General features: G+C 40.2%; 1 protein-coding gene across 4 annotated transcripts in view; it reads right to left on the reverse strand.

Annotated features, from left to right (window-relative positions):
• Positions 1 to 206: 206 nt before the first annotated feature.
• The window catches only part of rapgef4a (Rap guanine nucleotide exchange factor 4a), a 34,818-nt gene continuing 9,443 nt past the window's right edge, over positions 207 to 25,581 (reverse strand). For 2 of the 4 annotated variants that reach the window (XM_071531907.1, XM_071531905.1), the window contains 27 exons: positions 18,055 to 18,127; positions 13,837 to 13,901; positions 12,552 to 12,602; positions 12,328 to 12,434; positions 11,631 to 11,752; positions 11,349 to 11,532; positions 11,151 to 11,235; positions 10,582 to 10,642; positions 10,189 to 10,265; positions 9,928 to 10,074; positions 8,808 to 8,923; positions 7,612 to 7,697; positions 7,133 to 7,211; positions 6,841 to 6,991; positions 6,156 to 6,244; positions 5,681 to 5,711; positions 5,494 to 5,572; positions 4,640 to 4,786; positions 3,733 to 3,830; positions 3,066 to 3,191; positions 2,367 to 2,545; positions 2,034 to 2,124; positions 1,892 to 1,942; positions 1,618 to 1,705; positions 1,302 to 1,366; positions 1,138 to 1,192; positions 207 to 969 (listed from right to left, as the gene is read on the reverse strand). In XM_071531907.1, the coding sequence (XP_071388008.1) occupies positions 842 to 969; positions 1,138 to 1,192; positions 1,302 to 1,366; positions 1,618 to 1,705; positions 1,892 to 1,942; positions 2,034 to 2,124; positions 2,367 to 2,545; positions 3,066 to 3,191; positions 3,733 to 3,830; positions 4,640 to 4,786; positions 5,494 to 5,572; positions 5,681 to 5,711; positions 6,156 to 6,244; positions 6,841 to 6,991; positions 7,133 to 7,211; positions 7,612 to 7,697; positions 8,808 to 8,923; positions 9,928 to 10,074; positions 10,189 to 10,265; positions 10,582 to 10,642; positions 11,151 to 11,235; positions 11,349 to 11,532; positions 11,631 to 11,752; positions 12,328 to 12,434; positions 12,552 to 12,602; positions 13,837 to 13,901; positions 18,055 to 18,127 (2,631 nt within the window). In that variant the 3' untranslated portion in view covers positions 207 to 841. Of the gene's footprint in view, positions 970 to 1,137; positions 1,193 to 1,301; positions 1,367 to 1,617; positions 1,706 to 1,891; positions 1,943 to 2,033; positions 2,125 to 2,366; positions 2,546 to 3,065; positions 3,192 to 3,732; positions 3,831 to 4,639; positions 4,787 to 5,493; positions 5,573 to 5,680; positions 5,712 to 6,155; positions 6,245 to 6,840; positions 6,992 to 7,132; positions 7,212 to 7,611; positions 7,698 to 8,807; positions 8,924 to 9,927; positions 10,075 to 10,188; positions 10,266 to 10,581; positions 10,643 to 11,150; positions 11,236 to 11,348; positions 11,533 to 11,630; positions 11,753 to 12,327; positions 12,444 to 12,551; positions 12,603 to 13,836; positions 13,902 to 18,054; positions 18,128 to 25,581 lie in introns of those variants that run through there. The other 2 variants (XM_071531906.1, XM_071531908.1) reach the window with 2 other exon arrangements.

The raw sequence follows: 25,581 nt of genomic DNA on the forward strand, positions 1-25,581 counted from the left end.
TGGAGTGTCCTTGACATGAAGTCGCCCTGCACTAAATCATAGCCATCATATTAATTGCAGGCTCCGATATATCTCAAGCGACAAACCCTTTTATTGTATGAGAAATCAAAGATAAACTGCTAACTGCAAGGATTATTACACTATTCTATAAATGGCCTAATAAAGACAGTAAATGATGAGAACATAGTGCGCAAATACATCTAAGAATTTTTAATATTTACAGCAGACACGGGTAAAAAGTTTTCAAACAACATTTACTGTATCTCATACACTTTCAAAGAGGAATGTGCTCACGTGAATATCCAGCCCAACATCATAATCCTTTGCATGCTGATGTCAAAATAAATATTTGTATACATTTTACAACACATAGTAAAGCCACAAACTCAAATATTTATAAATATAATTTGATACAAAAGATATGAAACAACTGAATATCAGGAATATCTAGAATTTGCATTTTTAAAGAGTCAGCATCACATAGTGTTTACATCTGAAATGTTACACAATAATCTGATGAATGAGATCCTCAAAGATCATTAGGTTCTTGGATTGTCCCTCTTGATAAGTGACTTTGAGATGATGGTGATATCTGCAGCGCAGTGATATGAAAGGTACGTCACCAGCCAACAATTACCGTTGCATGTTGCTAAAATATCAAAAATTACCGTAATAAAAGGCTTAAGAACTCAGGCTATGGCATCTGAAACAATATCTCTTTATTTTATACATAATTAGGTCCTCCATATAACTGCTTGTATGTGAGTAAATTCATACCAAGCAAGCTCATGTGTAGCGGTTAAGCAGCAGCAGCATGTAACAGCTCCGTCCCTGAGTTGTTTCAAGACCTGCGAGGCTCAAGTCCATGAGAAAGCTGGGTTAGTGTCCTTTGGTTGTCAATCACATTGAGCTGACGCACGTAGCTCCGCACCTCTGGGTGGTTCTTGCTGGCCTGAGATGAATCCGGACCTGAGTGGGTGGAGAAAAGAGAACCGTTTTAGAAAAGTGTCATGAATTAAATTTGAATCCCTGTACATCAACAGCGGACACCGAAGTCTGGATATAATATATTTGTTATGAATCCATTTAACATTTCATGCCTTTTCACAATTATAAAATAATCATTTGAATACTTACTGAATGGCTGGCTCCTACAGTATCTCACTATCTTCACTGTATTAGCAATCATCCGCTGAAAGACAAAGAGCTATAATCAGCAACAGATAACAACAATTAACGAATGGCTAGCAAATTGGTTTACATGGATTGTTAGTCAATAATCTGCTCATTCAGAGCCTTACCATTTTCTCAAAATTGACCAAATTGTCAATGAATGTCTTGTTGCCCTCATGAGTGAATGTCATGTCTGGAAAAAAGAAGGAAGTACAGTGAGAATAGCAGGTTAGAGCAAAATGAAGAGCACAACTAGCATGCAGGATTTTTTGTTTAGATGGTAAAAGCTGTTAATTACAGCAGAAGAAATTTATATAAACAATAGTGCTACCACATGCTCAGTGTCTCTGATATATCTGGTATAATCAAATCAAAAACATGACTAATCTAACTGCAAAATGACAGACTGGCTACATCAGAGAAAGGTCATGTCGACGCTCTGACCTTTGATCAACAGCGGCATGAAGGGAATGATGGGCGGCTCCAGCTTGGCAACTGTCAGACGGTACGCACGGTGGTTCCTGGACGGGTCCTGTGGAAACAGTCACACTGTTCTGAGACCTACCATCACCGCGTGAAATGGATCCATCACAGCCCTGGCCAAGGCCAGCGCTGCTAAATCCATAATGACAAACTGACGCTGCGAGAACATTGATTTTCAATTCAGCGTTTGGCTGGACAGAAACCAACATTCAATATGGAGATGAACAAAACTTACCATCAAGTTTTCAAATTCCCCGTAAAACTTCTTGAATTTGCTGGGAAGTTTCTGTCAACACAGATGATAGGGGTGGATAACAGACAGTTCTATATAAATCTGTATAATTTGAAGCAGGTGCAGATCGCAGACAGATACCCACCTCCCAGGTCTGATTCAGTCTGCTCACTGCTGGGTTGCTCATTCCCATAATGATGGCAAAGAAGGCGTTCAGATTCCTGTAGTCCTTACAGCTTTGAAAGAAAACATGAGACGGTTAAGTATTATCAGAGTGAGTTATTACAGTGTTATCCATGGAGCTCAGCAAAATAGTCCTGAATTCAAACTCAGATAAAGCTTATTCTCACATTCTGATCAATGCCTTTTAAAATACATGAACAACAAGTAAACAAAACTGCAGACTGTGACTAGATAGAAGTACGTTGTGTGAGACAGAGAGCAGCCTGGACACTGAAACAAGGTATAGGCTACTCACTGGGCAGCAATCTTGATGAACTTCTTGAGCAGCTGCACCCGCTTGCTGAGCGGAGCACACAGACACACCTCTGTGATCACCCACAACTGGATTTCATTGAACCTCCTCAGGAACAGATCCAGGTTCACAGTGGTCTTCTTGAAGTTCTGCCTCCCAAATGTGTGGTAGATCAGTTCATGCTGTTGGAAGCCAAATGAAAAACAGCAAGAAGACACAAATTGATATTCTAACTATGCCAGTGAAATAGTGGATTTATTGAAACAAAAAAAATATTCTAAATTATAATATATTATAATTCTGATTAAATATGTAAAATATTTTATTTGTACTACACCATTACCTAACATTTGTCTTTTATTCAAAGTCCATCTGACCAATCTTAAAGTCACACTGAACTGAAAAATGACTTTCTTTGCCTTTTTAACTCATTCTGACCACACAGCTGTATGGTCATTACTTTAACTTTTTACAATTTTTTTTAACAATCCCGCCCCTCCCATCAAATATAACTACCTTTCTTTCCCTAACTGATATCCCATTGGTTTACACTTTTGAATGACCCCTCCCAAATACCCTGTCTTAACAGGAAATACATCATATTAAAGAGGCAAGATGCTCAAACTGTAGTTTCACTGACTTTAAAGGAAACATCATATGATTAATCTATTCTGCTGATGGCACCTGGTCTCTCTGTCATACCTCATGCACACAGTGGAAGAGCTCCCAGTCATAGACAGTCATATGATAGGCCACGTCCTTAGAGCTCATCAGCTCAAAGCTGGCCACCGACCCTGCAGAGGGGCCTTCCTGCTCAGGTAAAGGTGTCTATAATACAGAAAAAACACCAATTAGTGTTCAACAACCTTAATATTTACATGTGACCTTAATTGTTGGGATCAATTATTGTTTTACAATGAAATATAAAACAGGGATCAACAGTAAAATTCATCTTCCAATTGACAGAAATACGTTGTCTCTACCACATAAACAAGAGCCAAACATCAAAACAAAGCAAATTATAAATATAAGCAAAAAAGACAAGAAGGCAGTTACCAATTAAAAAACGTCACTTGCACAGTTTATCTATATTCAAAGCCTTGGCAAATTTCTACAAAATAAAGAACAATACTGGCACAGTAACACCTCCATATTCATAGAGTTGCTCAAAAGAAAAGCTGTTGGTCGCAAAATATCACAAATGTCGATTATATAAAAGAAATGTGTGAAGAGCAACAGAGTTTAACATGTAACAGATGCCAGAAAAGTGCGGCTTGGGCCAAGCCTTCAGTGAATCTGTCTGAACGCTCGTTTGTACACTGTGAGAATGTGTTGGGTAATGTGTCTTTTCTGAGAGGCATTAACGCACCAGTGAATCCAGTTGATCCCTGGAGCAGGCAAACAGACGGCCATTTATGCCGAGTGTGGAGAACACTGAAACATCATTAGGCTTGAAGATGACTTTCTCTGGAGAACAAAAACACACGAGGATGAATAAAATGATTAAATTTGTAACCATAATTTCTAAGAAGAAATGGAAAACCTCCCACACAACCAATTCAACAAATTCAACTTGATGCTAGATCCATCAATACAACAACTCAAAAAACAAGGCATTTAAGCTTTAAGATTTAAGCAGCTTCACAATAGAAACTGGGTGCACAGCATACAACTCTTTTCAGTAATTTGAAACAGATTATGCTGTTTGTAGTATTATACTGTCTGCCCTAAATGGACCCTTCTCTGCTAAGTAAGTAATAACCAGGGAAAGCTGGGGCCTTGATTTTACCTTGCCATGCTTCAGATGATTGATTAAAGATATATAAGCAGTATGATCAACGACTCCAAACAGCAGAGTAGTTTCAGCTCAGTATCTATTTACTTGCCGCTGGTGAGGGGAAAGTGCAGGTCAAGCACGGGCCGGTAAGAGCTGCATTAGTGCCTTTTGGCAGAGGCAGTGGAACATCCTTACAACAAGTACCAGCCAGTGGCAGAAACAGCTCCATGTAGAATGTTATGAGATGGAGCCAAAGAGAAATACTGAGCTGAGGTTTTCCCAAGCTGCCTCTCAGCAGTCTACGGCTCATTCCTTAGCACCTAGCGGCCAGTCAGAGTGAGCCAACCCGCAGCCAAAAGCCACTCGTTTCCCTCTAAATCAGCCACTGATTAATTCGTATGATGCCCTGCACAGGCCTCCCTAAATAGAAGGATCCCTGCAGATCGACAGCGTAGCGTCTCCCATCGTTTGATTAGCATGTGGCTGCTGCCGTTCTCACCTCCGGCCGAACTGAGGCTGACCAGCAGGAGATCCTCCGCTGACCCCAGCTTGTCGGCCACGGCGCTGATGACCTCCCTGACTGAGGCAGCCACTGGGACCCGGATCGTGGTGTACGTGTGGTCGCAGCAGTAGACTTTGAACAGAACTGGAGACGGGGATCAGAGCAAATGAAGGACCATCAGCAAGGAGGAATGATGGGAGTGATAAGAGCAGAACTGACCGAGAGAGAGTTTAGAACAAATTACTGAAAAGAAAAAGACACCCATATGCCAGATTAATGCTCCTTGTGTCCAGCAGTGTCCAGCAACAAGAACTGGTCTTAATCAGGCTTATGCTTACACAAGCATATATGTATTTGTGTAGACTACTAAGATAAAGGACATCTAATTGCCTAATTTCCTCTTACACACAAAGTAAATCCACATCGATAAGGAAAACCGATCTGCAAACAGAATTATCATTCTAGTATTGCAGGGTATCAAGAGCCAATGGAAATAACTTCAAAATCATATAAATCACCAATGTGTCAGACACCACATGAGAAGTATACATATTAAGCCAGTAGATCATCTGGAGACTCGAGAGAGACAATCAATAAGGGTCATCACCGAAAAGGTCTTATGTCAAATTCCTCATTGAGTCTAGGAGTCTAGGAGTATAGTTTCAAAATGTTTCTCTTTGCAAGAGTTTTTTTTCTCCACCCCTCTGTGATAAATCCAGTCTCTTATTACCAGCGTAACACATAGCACTGACATTGTGACCTGCTGTTTTGAAGCAAACAGCGACAAAGCGACAAGGTTTTTTCCATCCACAAGATTCTCTCACCTCCATAGAGACATGCCTTTTACTTACTTTCATCATTACTCTTGATAGGCTGACGCTTCTGAAGCTTCTCATCTCCCATACTGAACTGTCGCAGTAGGACTTTGTGCTGTAACAGATCAGAACAGGTTCAGTCAATACAACAGCACTGCACAATACAGTACATCAAAAACTGAGCATGAACTTTCATTTGAAAGGACAAGAGTTAATCACATACCCTTTTCTGTAAGGATCTGGCATCTTCAGTGCTGAAATGTGAAAAAATGGATTATTAAGCAATCGCTGGCAAAATAAAGGCAGGTTTGAGCATCTACTAATAATAGTTATGCCTTGAAGAAGGTCTCTGACCGAATTGCATATTATAAATGATTCTTGCACAGATTTGAGTGTGCGGATGCTTTTTTCATTCAGTTTTTTTCATTCAGTTTGATATCCTGTAGCTCCAGCACCTCAGCCAAGTCTGATACCGGGTGAGCGGTGTATTTTTCTCCATTTTTGATAGCATCTACTAATAAAAAATTTAAAGGCAAACTATCACAAGGGCATTGCCCCCTAATAAGATATGCCTCTGACCACATACAGGTAAATAATGTCACCTAATGCTATAAATACAGATTCGCAGGCAGTCTCCAGGTTGGGGCCCAGTGAGTCATTATTGTCTTTTTATCCACCTTGAACAAACGTATACTTACTTGCGCTTCACAGTTCTCTCCAGCTCTGGAAGTTGATCCTTAAGGGGCAGAATCACCTTTGCATCATTAGATACTGCCATGAGAAACTCCTGCAAAACACAGCAGAACACAGAACAGGCAGAAAAGGATTTTCCTCATTTACTTGTGTTTCCATATAAGAGCCACTCTTACACTGTAGCACCTACTAGAACTGATTCTGGCTCTCAAAACCAAAATAACCCCTACTCCCACATCTATAAAAAAGGAAACTGTGTCAAACTTTTTGTCTTTGCTTTTTAGTTTCAAGAGGTAAATTGATTTTGACCCTGTGAATCCTGCTGGTTTCATGTTGGTCTAGTGGACTTTGAAGAGATTAAACTTGTTTTACTCTTTTTTTTAATTTTGATTGCTCTTCCTTTGTGTGATTTTGACTTATTCTGACTTTGTACATTATTGCATGTTGATGGTCTGCAACTTTTAGCCTTGTCTTGATGCTGCTTTCGTGGGGTTTCTCCCTTGAAAAAGACATTCTTAAACTCAGTGGGATTTACCTGGTTACTTGGTAAAGGATAGACAAAAAATAATAATAATTCTACAGGAAACACTGATTATTGTACTGTATTGCTACTGTCACTGTACTGTACCTATAGTGTAACAGTGGTTATGACAGTACTCTTATATCTCCATGTGAGCTAGTGAGGCTGACCTCTAGGAAGACAACCGAGGCATCCTCCTCCTGTAGGTGATCCCCATGCACAGCGGCCCACTGCAGCACCAGGCGGATCACCCTGCGTTTGTTGTTAAGAGTGTAGTCCAGCTTCTCCTGCTCAGAGCCCTGCGAGGCCTGGGCATGGTAGGTGCACAGCAGTTAAAGATCACAACCACGGCAACAACTACAGCATCGTATAACAGCAGTGAGAACTCAGGCCATTTTCAGAGATGTAGGGAAAGAAAATTCAAGCACATTAGGAAACGTAGTGAGAATTCTGAAAGGATATTGGGCCATCAACACTGGACACAATTGACTATTAGGGATGAAGACACAGTGCATGAGCGCAAAGTCGTCCAGAGCTGGATCTGTGAAAGAGAGAGAGGCAGAAAGTGAAGCCAGACACCTGTGATGTAAGAGCAGATGAAAGAGAGGCCAGACCTGCAGGCCGAACGTGGCCCATCAGGCCTCGATCCACGTGGCCCCGTCTCTGTCACCTCTGCTGGCAAATGAAACCCATAAGAGTCCGCACAACCGAGAGTAATTAGATCAGCTCTGTGATGTGAGACTAATTATAGATGAGAACAAACAGGTCAGTGCAGAGCAGCAGACAGAGGACACAATCTGAGAGACAATCTGTGAGAGTGGAAGAGATAATACACACACTGCGTAGAAGGGACCTCCTTAAGGAAATATTTAATGACCATGATATTGATAGATTATGGTACTAGTCTGATGTATTGGATGCTGTACGCGGTTCGCAGGTACCTGACTCTGTGAATTGAGAGTCCAGTCGCATCATTTCGAGGAAGTGCTCCAGGATCTTCTCTGGCGTCCCCGACATCACAGTGTATCTGGAGTGACACGGAATAAAGCACACCCTTCACTAATCAAGAAACACTGGCTCTTAGTGCTTAATGACATGGCCACGGCACTTGACTGATTTGTGTTACTTGAATATGTGTCTGTGATTGCTTCATTTGATAACAATCCTATTTACAATCACAGAGTTCTTGGCCGGCTGAAGATTAAGGGGAGCCTGGGCAAGTGCCGCAGGAGAAGCCAAAAAAGGCAGGGGCAGCCGCTCCGTGAAGGAGAATCAACACAATCCAGCCGCGGTTGTTTTCATTACTTGCTAACAGCATCACGAGAGGGAGCTGGATGCAATGTTGTGTCTTCGCCACTCAGGGGGGAGGACACAAGCTTGACACTCTTGCCACTCTTTATGTGTGAGGAGCGGAGTTGATTAGAGGGCGACCCTGGCCAAGTAATTGTGACTTGCCAGGCCTGCCTTTTCCCTAGGAGCCGGGCCATCATTACCATTAATGTGTCTCTCTATATTACAGCGACCATGGTTCAGTGACAGATGCCTCCATTAAGATAACACTCTTCGGCTGCTTTCGCTCGCAGGCTTACGCTGTGCTTGTGCTGCCTGCGCGGTAAGGGAGCGACCGCTTTCATCCGCCGGTCACAGTGGCTGATAGGTTCCAAAATTCACCAGGCACTTTCACTATTTTAACATCCAAATATGTATATTAGACCTATAAATGGTGGCTGGTTGCCTGCCTAAGTGGCCGGTAGAGTAGATAAACTTACACAGTTCAAATTTATCACTATGTAGTTGCTGGCTGGGGGTAATTTCCCACAATGCTGTTTGCTGGCCAGCAAGTTAACTGAGTCCTGTCACTGACCCTTTAGTTAACAGAGAATATATCGCTAAGCCATCCATTATTTTTGCTTTATACAGTGTAGTGCCACGAGGAAACTTAAAGCAGGTTTAAATGCAAAGATCAGCCAGTTGTGCCGTAAATGTATAAATCAGATGTACAGCAGACACATACACACACACACACACACACACACACACACACACTGTCTTTCAACCTCTGCAAACCTCTACAAATCAAGCTCTGTTAAACACTGGTGTTTGAGCGGGTGAGAGCCTGTGAAGTGGGTACATTTACTTGTAATGGGAGGATGTGGCTCCGTGGATGGAGGTTCGACTGCCGCTGAGACTCTTCTCTAAGACCAGCACATCCTGATCGTGCTCCTTCAGACGCACTGTGTTGGCCTCCACATCCTTGACACACACACACACACACACACACACACACACACACACACACACAGTAAATACACACACACACACACACACACACACAGTAAATACACATAAACATGCATTTTAATTCCATGACACATGACCAAGACACTGTTCAAGGTGATGAAGATAATTGATCAGATCAAGACATTTGAGCACTAGGAAACAGTCATAATCACTTATATAAGGAAGAATATGCTGGATGATTGTCTGCAGTTTCAGTATGTAATTCTATCTGGTGTATCTGTATTAGTAAGTGAGTATGAGCTTGCCTTTCCGCTACCGGCCGAGAGTAGCGTGTAGTAAACTGAATGCAATGTTTACACCACCACACATTCATCCCAAAATTGCAGTGAGGATCTACTCTCTGCACTCTGAATGAAAACTGGCCGTGGGTTTTCCACATGCGGAGGCGGTGGCATGACATCCGGGCCCTGGTCACTAAGCAGAGTGGATTAGTCGGCTTGTCCGGCGCACAGGCAGAGTCTGGAGGTCAGCACTCTGACAGCCTGAGCCAGCAGGAGGGGTCAACAAACTGCCTCATTCCTCTACAGTATGCACAGACCCGCATCACATACAAAGACCGCTTGCCCGTCTGCCTTCTGTCCCTCTCCACATAGATAACTAGCACCCACTTCCCAATCAAGACCCTGCTGTTGTATTCTAGCCAAAGCAGGAAATGAATAATGAAGACACAGCTCATAGCTGGCAGACTTCCCAGACAACAAGTTTATATCCACAGCCACTGACACACAAATCTGCCTTTTATGTCTAGCTTGAAGTTACACAAGTCATTTTGTACATCATTAGGGGGATGAGTGAGATAATGGCTGCTGGGGCTGGCATGCTGTTTCAAAGAGCACATGCAGTAATTTTAACATTTACAGCTGCAATACTGATATTTGACCAACAGAGGGCGATAGTGCCATTTACTGACATTTACTGATTTTCTCTGCATCGGAAGATGTTGAACAGGCACTCACCCTTAAGATCCTGTTGAAGTCCTCCTTGTCTACTCTCAGGAAATGACAGTTATCCTCTCGCAGGACAATGGAGGCGGCACGGGGGGCATCATTGACAAGAGCAAGCTTCCCAAAGTCATCTCCTTCATGCAGCGTGCAGACAACACCCTGCGCAGCACATTGTACTGACTAGTTACTGACCAACTGGCAACTAACTTAAGTGTGATATTATGAACTCCAACGTCTTCACATATAACTTGATCTCACTTGAGAAATACTTACTTTTCCATAGATGACAACATTGACCGAGCCCTTTAGAATAATGTACCATGAAGTGCCTTCCTCCCCTTGACTGAACACTGGGAGAGAAAAGACATTGTTAAAAACAGATCTGCACCTCACCTCTAATCAACCTTCTCCTTCAAAACACCTTCAAAAAAATCAACCCCCAAGTCAATGATAGGATACATAAACTGATTTCAGAAACACAAAGAAAAGCTTTGGTAGTCTAATAGAGCCTAATCTGGGATTTGCTGGATTAATTTTGCCTCTGTGTAATGCATTTATAAAACAATCATCAATGCAGCTTGACGGTGTGAAAAGGTTATCCAGGACACCAGGATTTTGTGGCAAAGTCAGTGTCACATTACTCACTTATTTTGTCAAATTACTTACACACTGTTCCTGCCTTTGCATGGGACTCAAAGATCAGCACTCCTGCCAGTTCCCTCTTTACCTGTGAAAACAGTGGACACAGATTTGTTTTACTTACTGCTGCAGCAGGGAGCATCCCAAAAGAGGAGAACCATACCTCTGCACAGTTTTTCTAGCCTGCTACTTGTAATCTCAAAACCCTGCTCATGTAAAATTGTTTTTTACAAGATAGAATTGTAATTGAAGCAGCAGGCAATCTGACATGAGTGATTTTTGGCAGAACTTTAATTAAAATGAATGATTTTACTTGCAGAATGAGTATGCAAACATTTATAAATGTGACGATCAGTAGTCTTTTAGATGCATACACTAAGGTGTGTGTGCTGCTGGTAATTTGCATGCTTGCATCTTTTCCTTCTTGTTTACAACTCTAAACAGGCTGTGCTCTTGAGCGTGACATAAAATCTGAAGAGCTGAGCATTATTTTTATTGACACAGGAGACAGAGCCAGTTGCAATTTCTGCATAATGTCAATAGGATTCCTATGACCACACTTAATACATAAGGCAGAGAATATACTGTATACTCACAGTGGTAGATAAGTGAGATAAGGCCTTTATATGGAGCAACTCTTCATAAATTATCTCCAAATCATCTGCTGTTCTTTCTGACGGACTGGAAAACAGGAAATATGGAGAAAAAAAACAATCTTAACAGCATCCCACTAATCAACTTTAAACCTTGAATGGCAGACATTGCTCCTCCAGATTATTGCTTTAGGGCCCTACTGTTTTCTCAGAATCATTCTCATGTGGGCGTCGGGCCCAATCTGCGAGAGAAGGAGAAGGGTATCCTGCAGTTCATCTTGGCTCTCCTTCCTCTCCTCCTCATTGGGGAAGGGAGCATCCTCCTGTTCATCATCCAGGAAGCGGTAGAAAAGATACTTGTCCTGGAAGCTGAGCTCCTGGTCCACTGCGTCGCAAAAACAACACAGACAACATGGCTTAAATCCAATGATTCTGCTTTGCGTTTCAGTGTGCACAGACACAAACACGGTCCAGAAATCTCACCATGGTTGAGAACACCTTCCTCCAGCAGCACCTGCCACATGCCTACAGCTTGGATGCGAGAGTGGACACATGAGCTCTGCTGCATTTGCCAGTCAACCAACTCTGTCCCCACGCAACACTGCCTGTGAAACACAAAGCAGAGACATTTCAGAGCCAAAACACACCTGCTGGACTATTATATACTCATTTCAGGGTTGCGGAATACATAACCGAATACTTGTAACAGTGTTACATACTTTAAATACAAAAAAACTGTAACTGTATTCTGTTATGTTCTCTAAAAAAACAATGTATTCTGATTAGATACTTGGGAAAAATTTGACTATTACTTCTGGAAATACTGAAAGCAAGAAACTCAAACACATTTAAAGTCCATTTAAACAGTGGCAGGTGTTCAATGTGTTTCTAAAATGTGGCACAGGACAAAATCTGTGTTTGTAGGCAACTGTTTCTCATCTATATCGGTCCCTTTACACCTCAAATAAGGCAAAACAATCTGAAAATGAAAGTAATCACTGAGTTTGAGTTTGTTACTGATTATAATTTTGATGACAAAGCTACAGTATATTGGAATACAACCTACTCAAACCCACATATGATGAACTACTGACAAAGAAGCCCTTCAGCACCTACATATAAAAAGGCAAAGGTGATGAAATCCTCCAGAAATCCGGCAGAGACTAGAGTCCAAACCAACCTGTATGTCTTCAGATGGTACTTCCGGTCTCTGATCATGTGCGGCGCTCTGGAGAGGATGGCGTGACGGAGAACCTTCCCCGCCCGCAGGATCTTCTCCGACGGCACCTTGGGCAGAGTAGAATTTGAAGTTGAATATCACAATAGAGCCATGCTGAGTATCTGCTATGTTAACAGGTACATCGGGCAAGCATTGGCCCCGACTGATGTGATCGTGTTTACTACCTGGGAAATGGATTTAGGGTGGGGTTTGGCTGCACTTTCAATGAGTGACTTCTGAAAAATAAAACGAAACGGAAAATGACTGGAATTGACAAAAAAAAATCCATTGTGGACGACAAGAAAATTGAAGCTGTACAACTGATGACGTAGAACTCAACATTAGAGGAATGGATGAAATGAAAGGTCAAAATTAAACACAACGCTACAATAATTGGCAATAAAAAGACATCAGGGCAAAACACAACGTATCTGACAAGTCATGCTACATAACCAGTGGGTTTCCTCTCAGTGAGGGTCACATTAATGTCTTCCTCACTACTATGACTCACACTTGACATTATGTGCTTTTTTTGCTGTCCATTTTAATTGAACTTATGGCTTCCTTTATTGCTTCTGACTTAAAAATAATGGTGTGTTACCAGAGTCTTGACTGATGCCTTCAATTGTTCAAAGGACAATGTGTGTGCGTGTGTGTGCGTGTGTGTGCGTGTGTGTGTGTGTGTGTGTGTGCGTGTGTGTGAGTGAGTGTGTGTATGTGTGTGGCTGTGACATTTAAAATGCATTCTACATGCCTCAGAGAGCATTGTAACTCACAGATGTGCCATAAACATGCATTTATGTGAAGCCTTTAAATTCTCATTATTTATTTATTAGGCAACGAGCCCATTCAGTATATCCACAGAGGCCGGGCTCGTGTAGTTTATATTTAAACAGCGCTAAAGTAGAATTAGAGTTGTGTTTCTTCATTACATAACGGGGAAAACAATTTAGGCATTTCTATTTTTACATGACAAATCAAATGTTGAATTTCCAAACAGGGTAAATGTGTACCAACAGCGTGATGAGGCTGACAGGACAAATGGAGGAGGGTCATGCTTGCGCTATAAATTCCACCTCTTCTGCTGATATTTATAGAGTGCATATGTTTTGGCTAACCTCTGTCTAAAACCCTCTGGAGGAACAAAGCACACGCCAAGCACAAGCCACAATAAATCTGCCAGAGTGCCATGTTATCAGTCCAGTGGCAAGGAAACGGCCACAGGAGCAAGGTGGGACAGGAACTGTTACGGATGGAGACAGGACCTCCACCTCCACCTTGTTTATATTTAGACAGACTTTAAACAAACTCCACATTCCAGACTTACTTCCATCCTCTGTTGGAGAGGTGAGTAACAGTAAAGGATGCTGTTACATCAGGCAAAATGTAAGCAATGACCAAATGAGTTATAGCCTAGTTTTAACAAGACGCATTAACACTAAATGAGATGAAATGAGTCCTTAAAACTACCTTATTCTGATGTTTGGAGACTGAAACAAATGAGTTGTTGCTTATGTTCTCTTTGTCCGGCATTCCTGGATGGGAAAAGCAGAAAATAGATCTGAATGTGTTGATAGATCTGTACAAAATGTTGTTTTTAATGAACCCAAGACTACATGTGTGGGCTTCAAATACTTAATTTTGTTTTCTTAATACTTAGTTTTTATTAAAAACAATTTCCACATAAAACAGATAAGGAACAAAGTTGTCAGACAACATCTTGATTTAAATCATCAAAATGATTTACAGTCTTTATATCTTATGCATTTTTACATTTGGCCTTCGAAATATAAGTGTACAAGTGTGTCCCTTTTGGAAGAAAAAAGAATAATTAAGTAATGTGATGCACAGAACAACAAATACCTATTAAAAAGTGGGATCATTAAATTAAATATGGAGTGAAACTCTAGCTGTAAAATAGATGCAAAAAACAAGAGCATTGATGAAAGAGTGCAATATGGACTTGTAAGGCTAAAAAAAATGATAGTGGGATGGTGATAAGACTACATAGTGTTGACTTAAGTGTTGGAGTAATAAAAAAACATGTTTTTTTCCAGCAAAACTCACACCATGAATTGGAACATGATGACCTAGTTTTCTGGATCATATGTGTCTTCAAGGACCTGAAAGCTTTGAAAATTAACCATTTCCATTTTTATGCAAAATGAGGTGATCCCTCTGTAGCTTGGATCATTACCTCTGATTTAAATGCTGGGTCATGTGCACCTCAATTTTCTTTCTGGGTTCTTCTATTTGGTCTACTTTTGCTTCTACAGCCATGAGATATATTTCTCTGTAGCGAACCAGAAACCGTACTCATATCCCTGTAAAATCATCCTGGATACTTGTCACCAATTTTCATATTAATTGTCAATGGGGCATCTTCAGGATTTGTCATTTGATGACATTATGGAGAATCTTGGCTGATCTGTCCCAAGAGATTGAATTGTGTGTTAATTTGGTTTATGATTAATTTTTCTTTTATTAAGCATCCTATCAGACTGTATTAACACATGGGGTTATGGGCATTACTGTACAGAGGCAGCAAAATGATGTGAAAAATGCAAAATAAGTGTTCAGTGTTCTTATTCTATGTGACAGTCCCACAGAGGATTTATTGGAAGGGTGTGGTTATTCCTCAGCGTCAGGAGCGAAGCTTGTACTGTACCCTCCAGGACAAACAGCATAATCAGTCAAGCCTGCTCAGTCACAATTGTATCTGCAGGGAAAAACCCAGCTATTCTTAGACTTGCCTTTCAGATTGCTGATACCACAAAAACAAAGACAGAATCCACAAAATACAGTGAAAGTGGAACAAGAGCTACATCAGACTGAAATGTAAAATTCATGCAAGTGGCTAGACATCTAGGAATAAAAATCAAGCAACTGCATGTTTAGGTTTTTTCACAGTTGTGAAATTCCTGATTACTCTAAACAAATGATAAACGATCATTTTTCCTAAGATGCTTCTATTGTTACCTTTATGTTGCATAATGTTTTACCCTTAGGGCCACCTGACCATTGGGGTAACAATATCCAACAGGCAAAACCTTGACTGAAAAATTGCAAAAAAAAACAAAACTTATATTAAACAGAATTCTTCTAAATTTACACTGGCCACAATCCTCATCGTGTATTCAGAAAGAACTACTTGTCAACACCACATAAAAATGGAGTGGGGTTCCTACCAGGAAGCAAGGGGAAGGGAAGGAGCATTTTAATGGGCGGTAGATATGACAAATATGTCATTTTTGTTGAAGGAAGAGGTATAACAAGCTTCAACCAACTCACAAGGAATAGAAGGCCTGTCCGATGCTCTCAGAGTAGAGCAATCTTGTATCAGGAGGGACTTCAGAGATATGGTCCAAAGTATACTGGAGCACACGGATTAAAGGCAACAAACTTTATTGCAGGACTAAGGTTTCGACGCCAAGTGTGTCTTCATCAGAGATTTTTGTTGTTAGAATGTGAAAAGTTATGACCGCTTCAGTAGGAAGAGAGACAAAATGTATGTAATGTAATGTATGTATTTTAACATTAAATGGGTGTCTCTTTATGGTGTCTGTCTTCACCCTCTGTTTCTATCTCTGTGCTATGGGACTGTACAGAATCTGTATTTATTATTGTTCTGAGCAGTTAACATAGCCGCCTGTCTTTTTATTTGTGATGCTGTCATGTTGGTCCATGTGACATCACACCACTCATTCAAGCGTCATCTCAATTTGTTCACAACAATACAAATGTAGCACATGCATGCAGAGGGCTGGATTGGATTTAAGGAACGATAATCCAAAATATTATCTTCTGGGGGAAAAAATGGATGCAAGCATTTACATTTTTAAGGTGAATGAGTATGATTGAGTTGAGAGTTGAGTGTTTCATTGCTATAACTTATGATGAACAAGTGTGCCAGTGCTTTCTAGGTGGAGGGATGGGGTATGGAGGTATGCATGACTGGAGTGAGTGAAACTACATTGAGTTCAAAATTTTCACCTGTTAACACCAAAGTGCACAGTGTTGTTGGAACTAAGAGAATTGCTGGACAAAATATTTAATTCATGCGTTGACTCAGCCACTACAGTTAGAAAATCACCAAGCTACTTCCAGTTGGTTGATGCTTGTGTGACTCTTACCGTACTGCCTGGTGTACAAGTGCACTCTGTATTTCTCTTATGCAGGGCTCTTGGGGCTCTGAGTGGCCTAAAGAGCACACGCTGTAATTCCCCTAAGCACTTGCAAACCCACAAACACACAGAGCCCGACCAAGCACCTAACTATGTTAAATGCCAACACAGCAACATCAGCCTTTCAACATCAGCCCAGAAGCCAAACTAATATAATCTTTATTTTGAGTGAGTTTGAGTTTATGAATTCTGAGTAAAAGCCCTCTTTGTTTTGGACAAAATGATAGAGAAAATCTCCTTCACAAAACAATATATCCATCATTCATGAAAAAAATTCAAGTAAAATTCAAAGTCAAGTAAAATCTTGACTTTGATTAATGGTATGAAAGCAAAACGAGTCACTGAAGTGATCTCTCTGATTCTTTGATGAATGCTTGCTTTCACAAAGCCAGTGTGACAGCTTCAAAAATGGAAGCAAGGCTGTGATATTTGTTCAGATTGAGAAAATTGTGTCACATGTATGCTGACATCTTGACTATACTTAAGTTATTTACATATGTAAATTGATCCTCTGAAAACAAGCAGATGCAAGCCTACTGATTTTAAATGTGTTTTAATCAATACTGGTAGTTGACTTGCGACAATAAATGCCTACATAGCAACATAAGCCCATTGCCAGTAGCCAATAGACTCTTTTGATTTTCTTGTTGAAATGCACTGTTGTTCATCATTTTTATGGTGAGTGACTTTGAGTAAAGTTAAGTGCTCTGTTTGAGCAAAGCTAAGTCAATATTGAGTTAAGTTCCAATGGTAAAAGCATAAATAGAAATATCAGCCTTTTTCACAATGCAAGTGGCTAAAGAAGCATAGCCAGGGTTGGGTGGTAAAAAAAATACTTGCGTTACGTATTCTAAACAAAAAAAAACTATTCTGTTACATTACCTAAAAAATACTGTATTCTGATTACAGATACGTGTGAAAAAATAGAAGATTACTTCTGGGAATACTTTTAAAGTGAAAGCGAGAAACTCAGAAGGCCATTTAAACAGTTCAGGTGTTGAACGTCTTTAAAAAATGTCACACCAAATAAAATTTGTTTTTCTGCAAACCTGAAATAAATTTCCTGAACTTTGTAATTTTTCACTTTTTCTTATCTGTACCTTTAAACCACATATATGGCAAAGTAACCTGAAAGTAACTGAAAGTAATCACAGTACATTACTGAGTTTGAGTAATCCCTTGGATTACATTAATGATTGTAATTGTAATAAATGTAATGGAATACATTTTGAAAGTAACCTACTCAACCCTGTGCATCGCCAACTCTTACTGTGACAGTTGGGTCATGATGAAGTCGCATGTGCATTGCAATACTCTAACGTCAAATATTCTATTTAAAATCCCATTAGAATCAACTGCAGAGTTGAAAGAACGCTTTCAAAATCTGCCTTAGTCTATCCCGTGAAGAAGGTTAATACAATTACTTTGAGCCCAAAATGATGCAAATCAATACTGTGATTGTTGAGTCTGAAACACTCAGATGTAAAATTATAGCACTACTTACTGTCACTGCTGGTACCACTTTCCATCACACCATAAGGTGGGGCGAGCAGTCCAGCCATGCACTGACGATATTTCTGTGAAAAAGGAAGAAAATGCAGGAACATATAAAACATAGGAGATAACACAATCATCTCAGATATCAACAAAATGTCAATTTCACTGTGTCAATTTTCAATGTGAAAATGCAACACACCTGAATTATCATAAATATCACAGTGATCACCTTACATTACTGATGTATGTGTCAATCATTACAAAACAGGAGCTTAAAGATGGCAGCAGCATTAGAACTAGGTAAAGTCAACTTTGTCCTAGCAGCTCCTTTCTTTCAGCCCGTGAATAAACAAGGCCATGGCAGGGTATTTAAATCCACAGCTGACACTCACAGCTGGTAGTTTGGATAAATACCGAGATTTCGGCCAACTGCCTCGCTCCAATCTTGCTTCATTCATCTCACAGCCCTAAAGCGAAGGATCAGAATCAAATCCACACATCCCATTGGCTTATTTGAGGAGCGGCAGAAAGCATTTGCCTCATCCTTTATCAGGTTGTCATCTGTACTCAGTTGTGACAAGCTCCTGATATAAATCTGTGCACGAATCAGCGAAATATAGTATACTCCTCATGACTTCACTTGGCTCGAGCGGTCTTTGTTTACTTTACGTGTGACATTTGAATCCTCATTGTACCAGAATATTTGTACCAAGGAGCAGCTCACTATATAAAGCCAGCTAAATCTGTTGTCTTAAAAGATCAAAAGGAATTACCGCAGTTTATACTGGGAATCAAAGATCTTGTCTTCAGCACGTTATTCTAACATGCTAATGTATAAAGGTTTAATGAGTAATAGTCACAATTAAAAGGATCAGTAAAGAGAAGAAGAGAAAATCAGTAAAGAGGTTATTTTTATGATTTAACACTGTGAAAACTGGCCAAAAGTACATTTAATACATCTTTAATTATCTAAATATATAACATCTTTAGGGAACATTTTTCACTATATGCATTCATAATAACAAATAACAATCTCTGCTTCTTCTTTTAACAATTTCTAGTCCTCAATTTCTAGACCTAATTTTTTGTTAGCTCATTTGTTTTTTCTTTTGCCCTGTTAAACACTTCTTAGATTAGGTATTTTGAATGGCCCTTCTCAGCACGTTTGTCTGAAAGCACTTACGAGCTGCAGGACAGCCACAGAGGAAACAGAGCATGACAATAGAGCTGGAAGTGGCTTATACATCACTGTGCCTCGCAGCATTACCACTGTTATGTAATGAACAGTATACTGCACGCATGTGCTCATGTAAATGTCATATCTTTGTTCATGACACTGGTGCATAAAGGGGTCAAATCAGCCTACATCAACGAGCCACACAAATGACAGTAGGATAGGTCTTATGCACTACATGACGAGCAATGGCATCAAGGAAAAGGCACTCGGAGAGCGTAAACCTCCACCAACACTGAACAATTCTATCACTTATATTTTAAGATAAATTGCTTTCTTAATCCTGAAAACATGACTTTAAGATTAAGAATCAAGTATCTATGTCTCTGTGTTGGTTTCATAGTTGTGGCTAAAAAACATTAATCATCGAATGGTGGAAACCCCAGATACGGATCACCACCAAAGTCTATTAGATTGTTCCTTGAGCCAAGTCCTATCTGTCCACCAAATTTAATGAAAGCACGTTTTTGAGATATCCTGTTGACAGACAGACAGACTAACTAAAAATGTAACCTCCTTGGCAGAGGTAATAAAGCTCAATCCTGCATCTCTAAGTAAACACACCAAGACTTCACTTCATCAGATAAAGCCAACCCCACTGCACATCACTCCAATACAAATTGTTAAAAAAACAAATTTCGTTATACATTTAGTGAAGTAAATTAAGTTAATCAATGGTGCAAAATTCACTTGTGGTAAAAGACAAGAAAAAGCTGGTTAGATGCCAGTCAGTCGAGGTTCTGGGTCAATAAAAAGCTGATTGAGGACCATTAGTGACATGCCAGTTCACTCCACCTTTCTATCTTCTGGTCAGAAGAGACCCAATGAAAGCTACAACTCTGCAGTAATTTGTTACTAGATGGCAGCGTACTCTCAAAGGTCAAGTTTTAAATTCAATTCAATTCCCTCTGAAGTCAGTTAATCACCTTAACATCCCCTTAGAGGCGCACAGCTTTTCCCTCAATTAAGAAGCCATTTAAAAATGTCTCAGTGACCTCAGTTTTTAAAAGCATCTCCCCCAATCAACTCCAAAACACAAACTGACTTGGCACTGTCTTTGAGATACTAAACAACATAGATTAATGAAAACATCACACTTACATTACAGAAATACTTTCACCAGTGTTTGAATGAGACTATGAGGAGGGGATTTTACAAACATTCAAACAACAGCATGTTTTTCTAGTTAATTATTCATTGTCAATAAACTCAAGGAAGTGCAACAGAAATGAAGGCTTCCGAGTCACTTCGACCTATCTCGCTTTGTTGACAATTAAAGGATTTAGGATTGGGATGAGCACTTAAACTGGACAGCACATGAGCAGATGAGATGACCCATCTGAACCAATAAAGCCATGATCCCCGGGGGGCTGAGAGCAGGGTGGGGATGTTGTTTTAGAGGATTAGGACTATTGTCAGGTGTGTAAAAGCACTCGGTTTTTATTTTGTTAGTAATCACGTCCCTCCCCCTTGTGACACGCAGCACACTCGCTTCTATAAGCTGTTACAGGAGATCAATCCTGATAAATGTAATAATGCAAACATTTTCTATTTTATCTGTGACACAGCAAAATGGAAAATGTATTCATTACATGACACATCTCAGTCTGACACTAATGCTGTGTGAGTTGTGGTTTTGGCTGGGAAAAACGCTCTTTGCAACATGCAGTTGGGATTTCTTGTTGCTCTCTCCACTTCATTGCATTAGGAGTTGAATTTCACACTCGATGTAACCCAATAAAGTATGATGACGGTCACTTCAAAACAGTTACATTTATCAGTCTGATTATATTCACACATTTGCCTCTATCATTTTACATCTCAGACGATTTAGAGCATCATTTCATTTCACGCATCGGCTAGAGAGATTAAAACTGAGGAAATACTGGAGTAATGTAAAAATGTGAGAGTAAATACAAAAAAAAAGGCATTTCTGATATTCCAATTGTTTTATCCACTTGAAGAATTACAGACCTTGTTTATGCAAAATTTAGACCATTTTCCTTAGTCATTTTCCTTTGAAAAACAAATTCAAATGTAAGTCAAAAAATGGAAAACAAAAAAACAACCATTATACCATTAGGCCTATTACTGGTTATAAGGGCTACAGTCTGATACTTTGTAACCATAACATCGATAGAGACATACTTATCATCCCATGATCTCCTATGCTAGAGGGAAGAGGCATGCAGGCACTTAAAAAAACGAAACCGGACAAGCAAGCTTGTCTTTATTGTGATCACACAACACTTGCATGCAGCGACCACACACACACACGTTAGTCAGTGAAATTCAGTCTCTGCTTTTAACCCATCCAAGGCTCTCCTTCCTCCAGCGGGCAGCTTTACAGTACAGCACCCAGGGACCAACTTCAGTCGTCACACAGAAAGGCCTCTTTTCACGATAGCCCACCTGGGCACTAGTCACCGAAGGCATTGGGAGAACATACCCCCAGTGCCAACAGCTACCCAGGCGGGAATCGAACCAAGGACCTTCTTGCTGTGAAGCGACAGCACTACCACTGCGCCACCGTGCCACTACTTAGGATCCCTCCTCACTACAGATCAGCATTACTCACAAATAGTGGGTCAGACGCCACAAGGCAAAATCAGGCTCCATTGCCACTCACAGTCAGCTCCTCACACAAGGTTCACCGCTGTGATAAGCAGCAGTGTGAGTGCTTCTGACTGCATGCAGTGAGTGAAGCATGTATAGACCTTTAGGTGTATTCCACCAGGTCAACTAATCCTCGTCAAAGTCATGGTTCGGCAGCCAGATATGAGCCAAAACAATGGTTTAATCAGATGGCTTACTGTGTCTGATTTCACTCAGTAAAACAAATCACGCCGAGCACCATGTAATCTTTCTCAAGTGATTCCATTACATTAGGAGATTATGATCTGATGCGTGGCTTCATTTGAGTAGGTGAGAGGTGTTAACAACACACTCAGAATGAGAATTATGTTCTTTGAAGTGATATATATGATGAGACAGTTACCGGAGATGTGGGAAAATGCCTAAACCTCATATCCCATCCAGATGCTCGGAATAAAAACTAACTTCCACCTCATCTTAGTAGTAGCAGCATCTGCAATTTTTACACTTAAATAATAAGTAAATGACAATAAATCATTACTTTGAACCTGAGTGCAATTTAATGGAACTGTATCTCAGTAAGATGAAGGTTATCTACTACCAGGTCAACAACAACAAAACACATATGAAAAAGGAAGAAATATTCTATACAATGGAAGAGATATTCTATGAAATTTAAAATGCTCACACAGTTGAAATATGTAATATTCAAAGAAATTGAATAATCAGGAGTTGCAGGACAACATAATCACAGGAGAAAGAGTTATATTTGCAGGGTATTTGAGTATAGAGAGACATCCGAATATACTAAGAGCACTGTATGACTCGTCACCAGACAACATCTCTTACCCCTCCATAAAAAAGAGGATTTATAAATGTCTGCAATGACAGATGTGCCATTCTGTATTCCTCCAGGGAAGCTTGGCCAACTAACTGTTTTGCTTAATTCACTCTGACATACTGACTGCACTGTTCAGTAGCAGAGCTCTCCAACACCACTAAAACTGTCCTCTAATCATGACTAATGGGTAATTTCCATTTTTTCCCCTGTGCACATTGTGTATAAACTATTGTGTAAAGCTTGTCTGCATGCATTGGAAAAAATGCTGAATATACATACCTCTATCTGATGCACATGGCTGCTATGCTTTGAAAATCCTAGCCTTATCTGTGTCACTAGGATCAAGGAAGATGCAACCAAGTCATGTCAGTGCATCCTCTGTTCAAGCTCCTCTTTAGTCTTTCATGCTTGAGCACGTCTTGCACTCTGAGCATCACTGTGCATGAATGCACACTTGTATGTTGAATAATTCACCCCGGATTACATAACATACATAGTACAAACTCTCTGTTTTCAAGGCATTCTCAAATGATTCTGGACCCTTTTCAAACAGGCACACTTCCAGCCATTTGGGAAAACAACTGGGGGAAGACCCTCCCAAGAGTCTCGACTCACCTCTGTATTTTTAGATTTTCCTCCAAACAGCGACAGTTGGAATGTAAATTCTAAATTTTCATTTTTATAGTTAGAATGTAAATTAAATATTTAAATTTTTTCATTTGGAATGCAAATTCATAATTTTCAGATTGTGCTGCTACATGTTAGTGATCAGCAAAAACAAGATTCTGTGCAAATCTCAATCTTACAATTTGTTTCCAGTCACAAATTATACAGTATTTCCCATGAAACAAATGAGCATTGCATTGTTAAGAAGTTTGTCAAAGTAAAGATTACCTAAGGATGCTACCAGCGTTCCATGTATGTACTTAGCCTATGACTGCTGTTAGTGACTGAAAGGTCCTCCACACCCTCTTAATCCAAGTGTTAACAAACTCTCTAAGCAAGTGAGTCCAATTCCAGTAGAAGAAGAGTCCCAGTGTGACAAACTAGTCATGGGTCATATCCAGTATGGTCCAGCAGCTCCGGTGCCCCAGCCTCCATGCTGCTGTGTGAGAGCAGTGTGAGCAGACTGCGTTAGCCTCAGAGCCCAGCAGAGAGCAGCCGGCAGTGGACTTCCTTTGAGCAGCAGTTGCTAGGTGATTACTCTACTCCAATCTCTCTCTCTCTCTCTCTCTCTCTCTCTCTTCCTCTCTTTCTCTCTATCAGCAGTCCCAGCTACACCACACACACTGCACAGAGTAGCAGCTAACTTCCAGCATGGTCGACTTCTCAAAGTAAGTGCCAAAAGGGGAGTGTGTGTGTGCCAATTAGATTGGATGTGCAGAGCAATAATCATAACATAAATATCAAAATAAATTATAAAACCTTCTGCACAGTCTCATTAACTTACAAATATGTTTGTAATTCTATTTTCTATTGTAAATATATAAACAAAATGTAGCATTAAAATGGTGACTGGAGTTCTTGAAACCAAGTCTTCACTGAGCCCTTATCCTTTGCTAATTTATTCCCAACCCTAAAATGTACAGACAGCACATCCAGTATCCCTGTCCCTATCACTGAGCCTCTTCCTCTCCAAGGACAGAGGGCAGATGGTGTCTTATCTTTGACCTTGTTACTGATCAAAGCCACACAAGACTGCTGCATTTTAACTCACTGAGCCTTTATAACCAACAAACTAACCACATGCTCTGAAGAGCTTCTGCAGTGTTGTGTAAGACATATCTGAGAGTTGGCTTCTAAAGTAATAATGTGTGACATTTTCATGAAAATTAAATAGCCATTTGCTACTCTATTTTGCCAATTGATATAATGCAATAGTGATTCAAGCAATACCCAGTTCATGGAAGCTTTTCCATTTGTTGTTCTAAACACCCGGTGTCTGGTAGGTCTTTCCTGGGAAAATCCTCTGGTGCACAGGAAGTGATGCGTTTTACGTTTCTAGCAGCAGCAGTGGTTTGTTTGCAATAAACAGAAGAAGAACTGGGTAGTTAGCATGAGCAGCATTAGCCACCATGGCTGAAGAGACAAAGACCAGTACCCACAGAAAGTCAAACTTAATCAACATAAAATCCAAGGAAAAATCTGTCACATTACTGGCGACACTGTTTAATTGATGGCATGATCTCTGGGAAGTGCAGTGAAAAAACATCACAACAATGACCACTTATCACCAAAGATGTCGCCAAAATCTTACCTCTTTTTATTTTTGTTTAAAATTCATTACTGATAGGCCTATCAGTTATGAATTTTAGTTTATTTGTATGAACAGCTTGGCCAAGGCTTCAGGCAATATTGGCAAAATTAAACTTGGCAGCATCAAAACATAACCTAACATATGGCATTTGGTGGATGCCTTTATCTAAAACACCTTGTACGGTGAGTGCAAACATTTTACCAAATTAAGAATAGGCTGAAAAATGACATTTGAGAAAGCTACGTATGAGAATAGCCATCTTTCCATTGATTTTGAGAAGGGAAAACACTAGAAGGGGAATAGAGAGGGGATCAGGAAACAGAGAGATGAGCTAGGGACGGAGCAGGTGTGGATGTGTGTCACTGAATCACCATGTCAAATTCAACTCCCTGACACTAACCAAAACAGCTTAGTTGCTAGAATGCAGGGAAAATCATATGACAGAAAATCACATGTCCTGTTTTGGGTTTAGCAATGGTTTCCTGATCCCTCATGTTTAAACAGGCTTTATACATGACCACATGAATTTAACACGCACATGGCTTAATGATAAAACATGTTTTGTGCAAGTCGGTGGGACTGTGGTAAATATTGTCAAATGCACAGA

Source organism: Centroberyx affinis, unplaced genomic scaffold (assembly GCF_046629955.1).
Source record: "Centroberyx affinis isolate AG114_WGS23_722 - 3 ecotype Tasmania unplaced genomic scaffold, CSIRO-AGI_Caff_v1 ptg002149l_1, whole genome shotgun sequence".
In the NCBI taxonomy this organism is placed as follows: Eukaryota; Metazoa; Chordata; class Actinopteri; order Beryciformes; family Berycidae; genus Centroberyx; species Centroberyx affinis.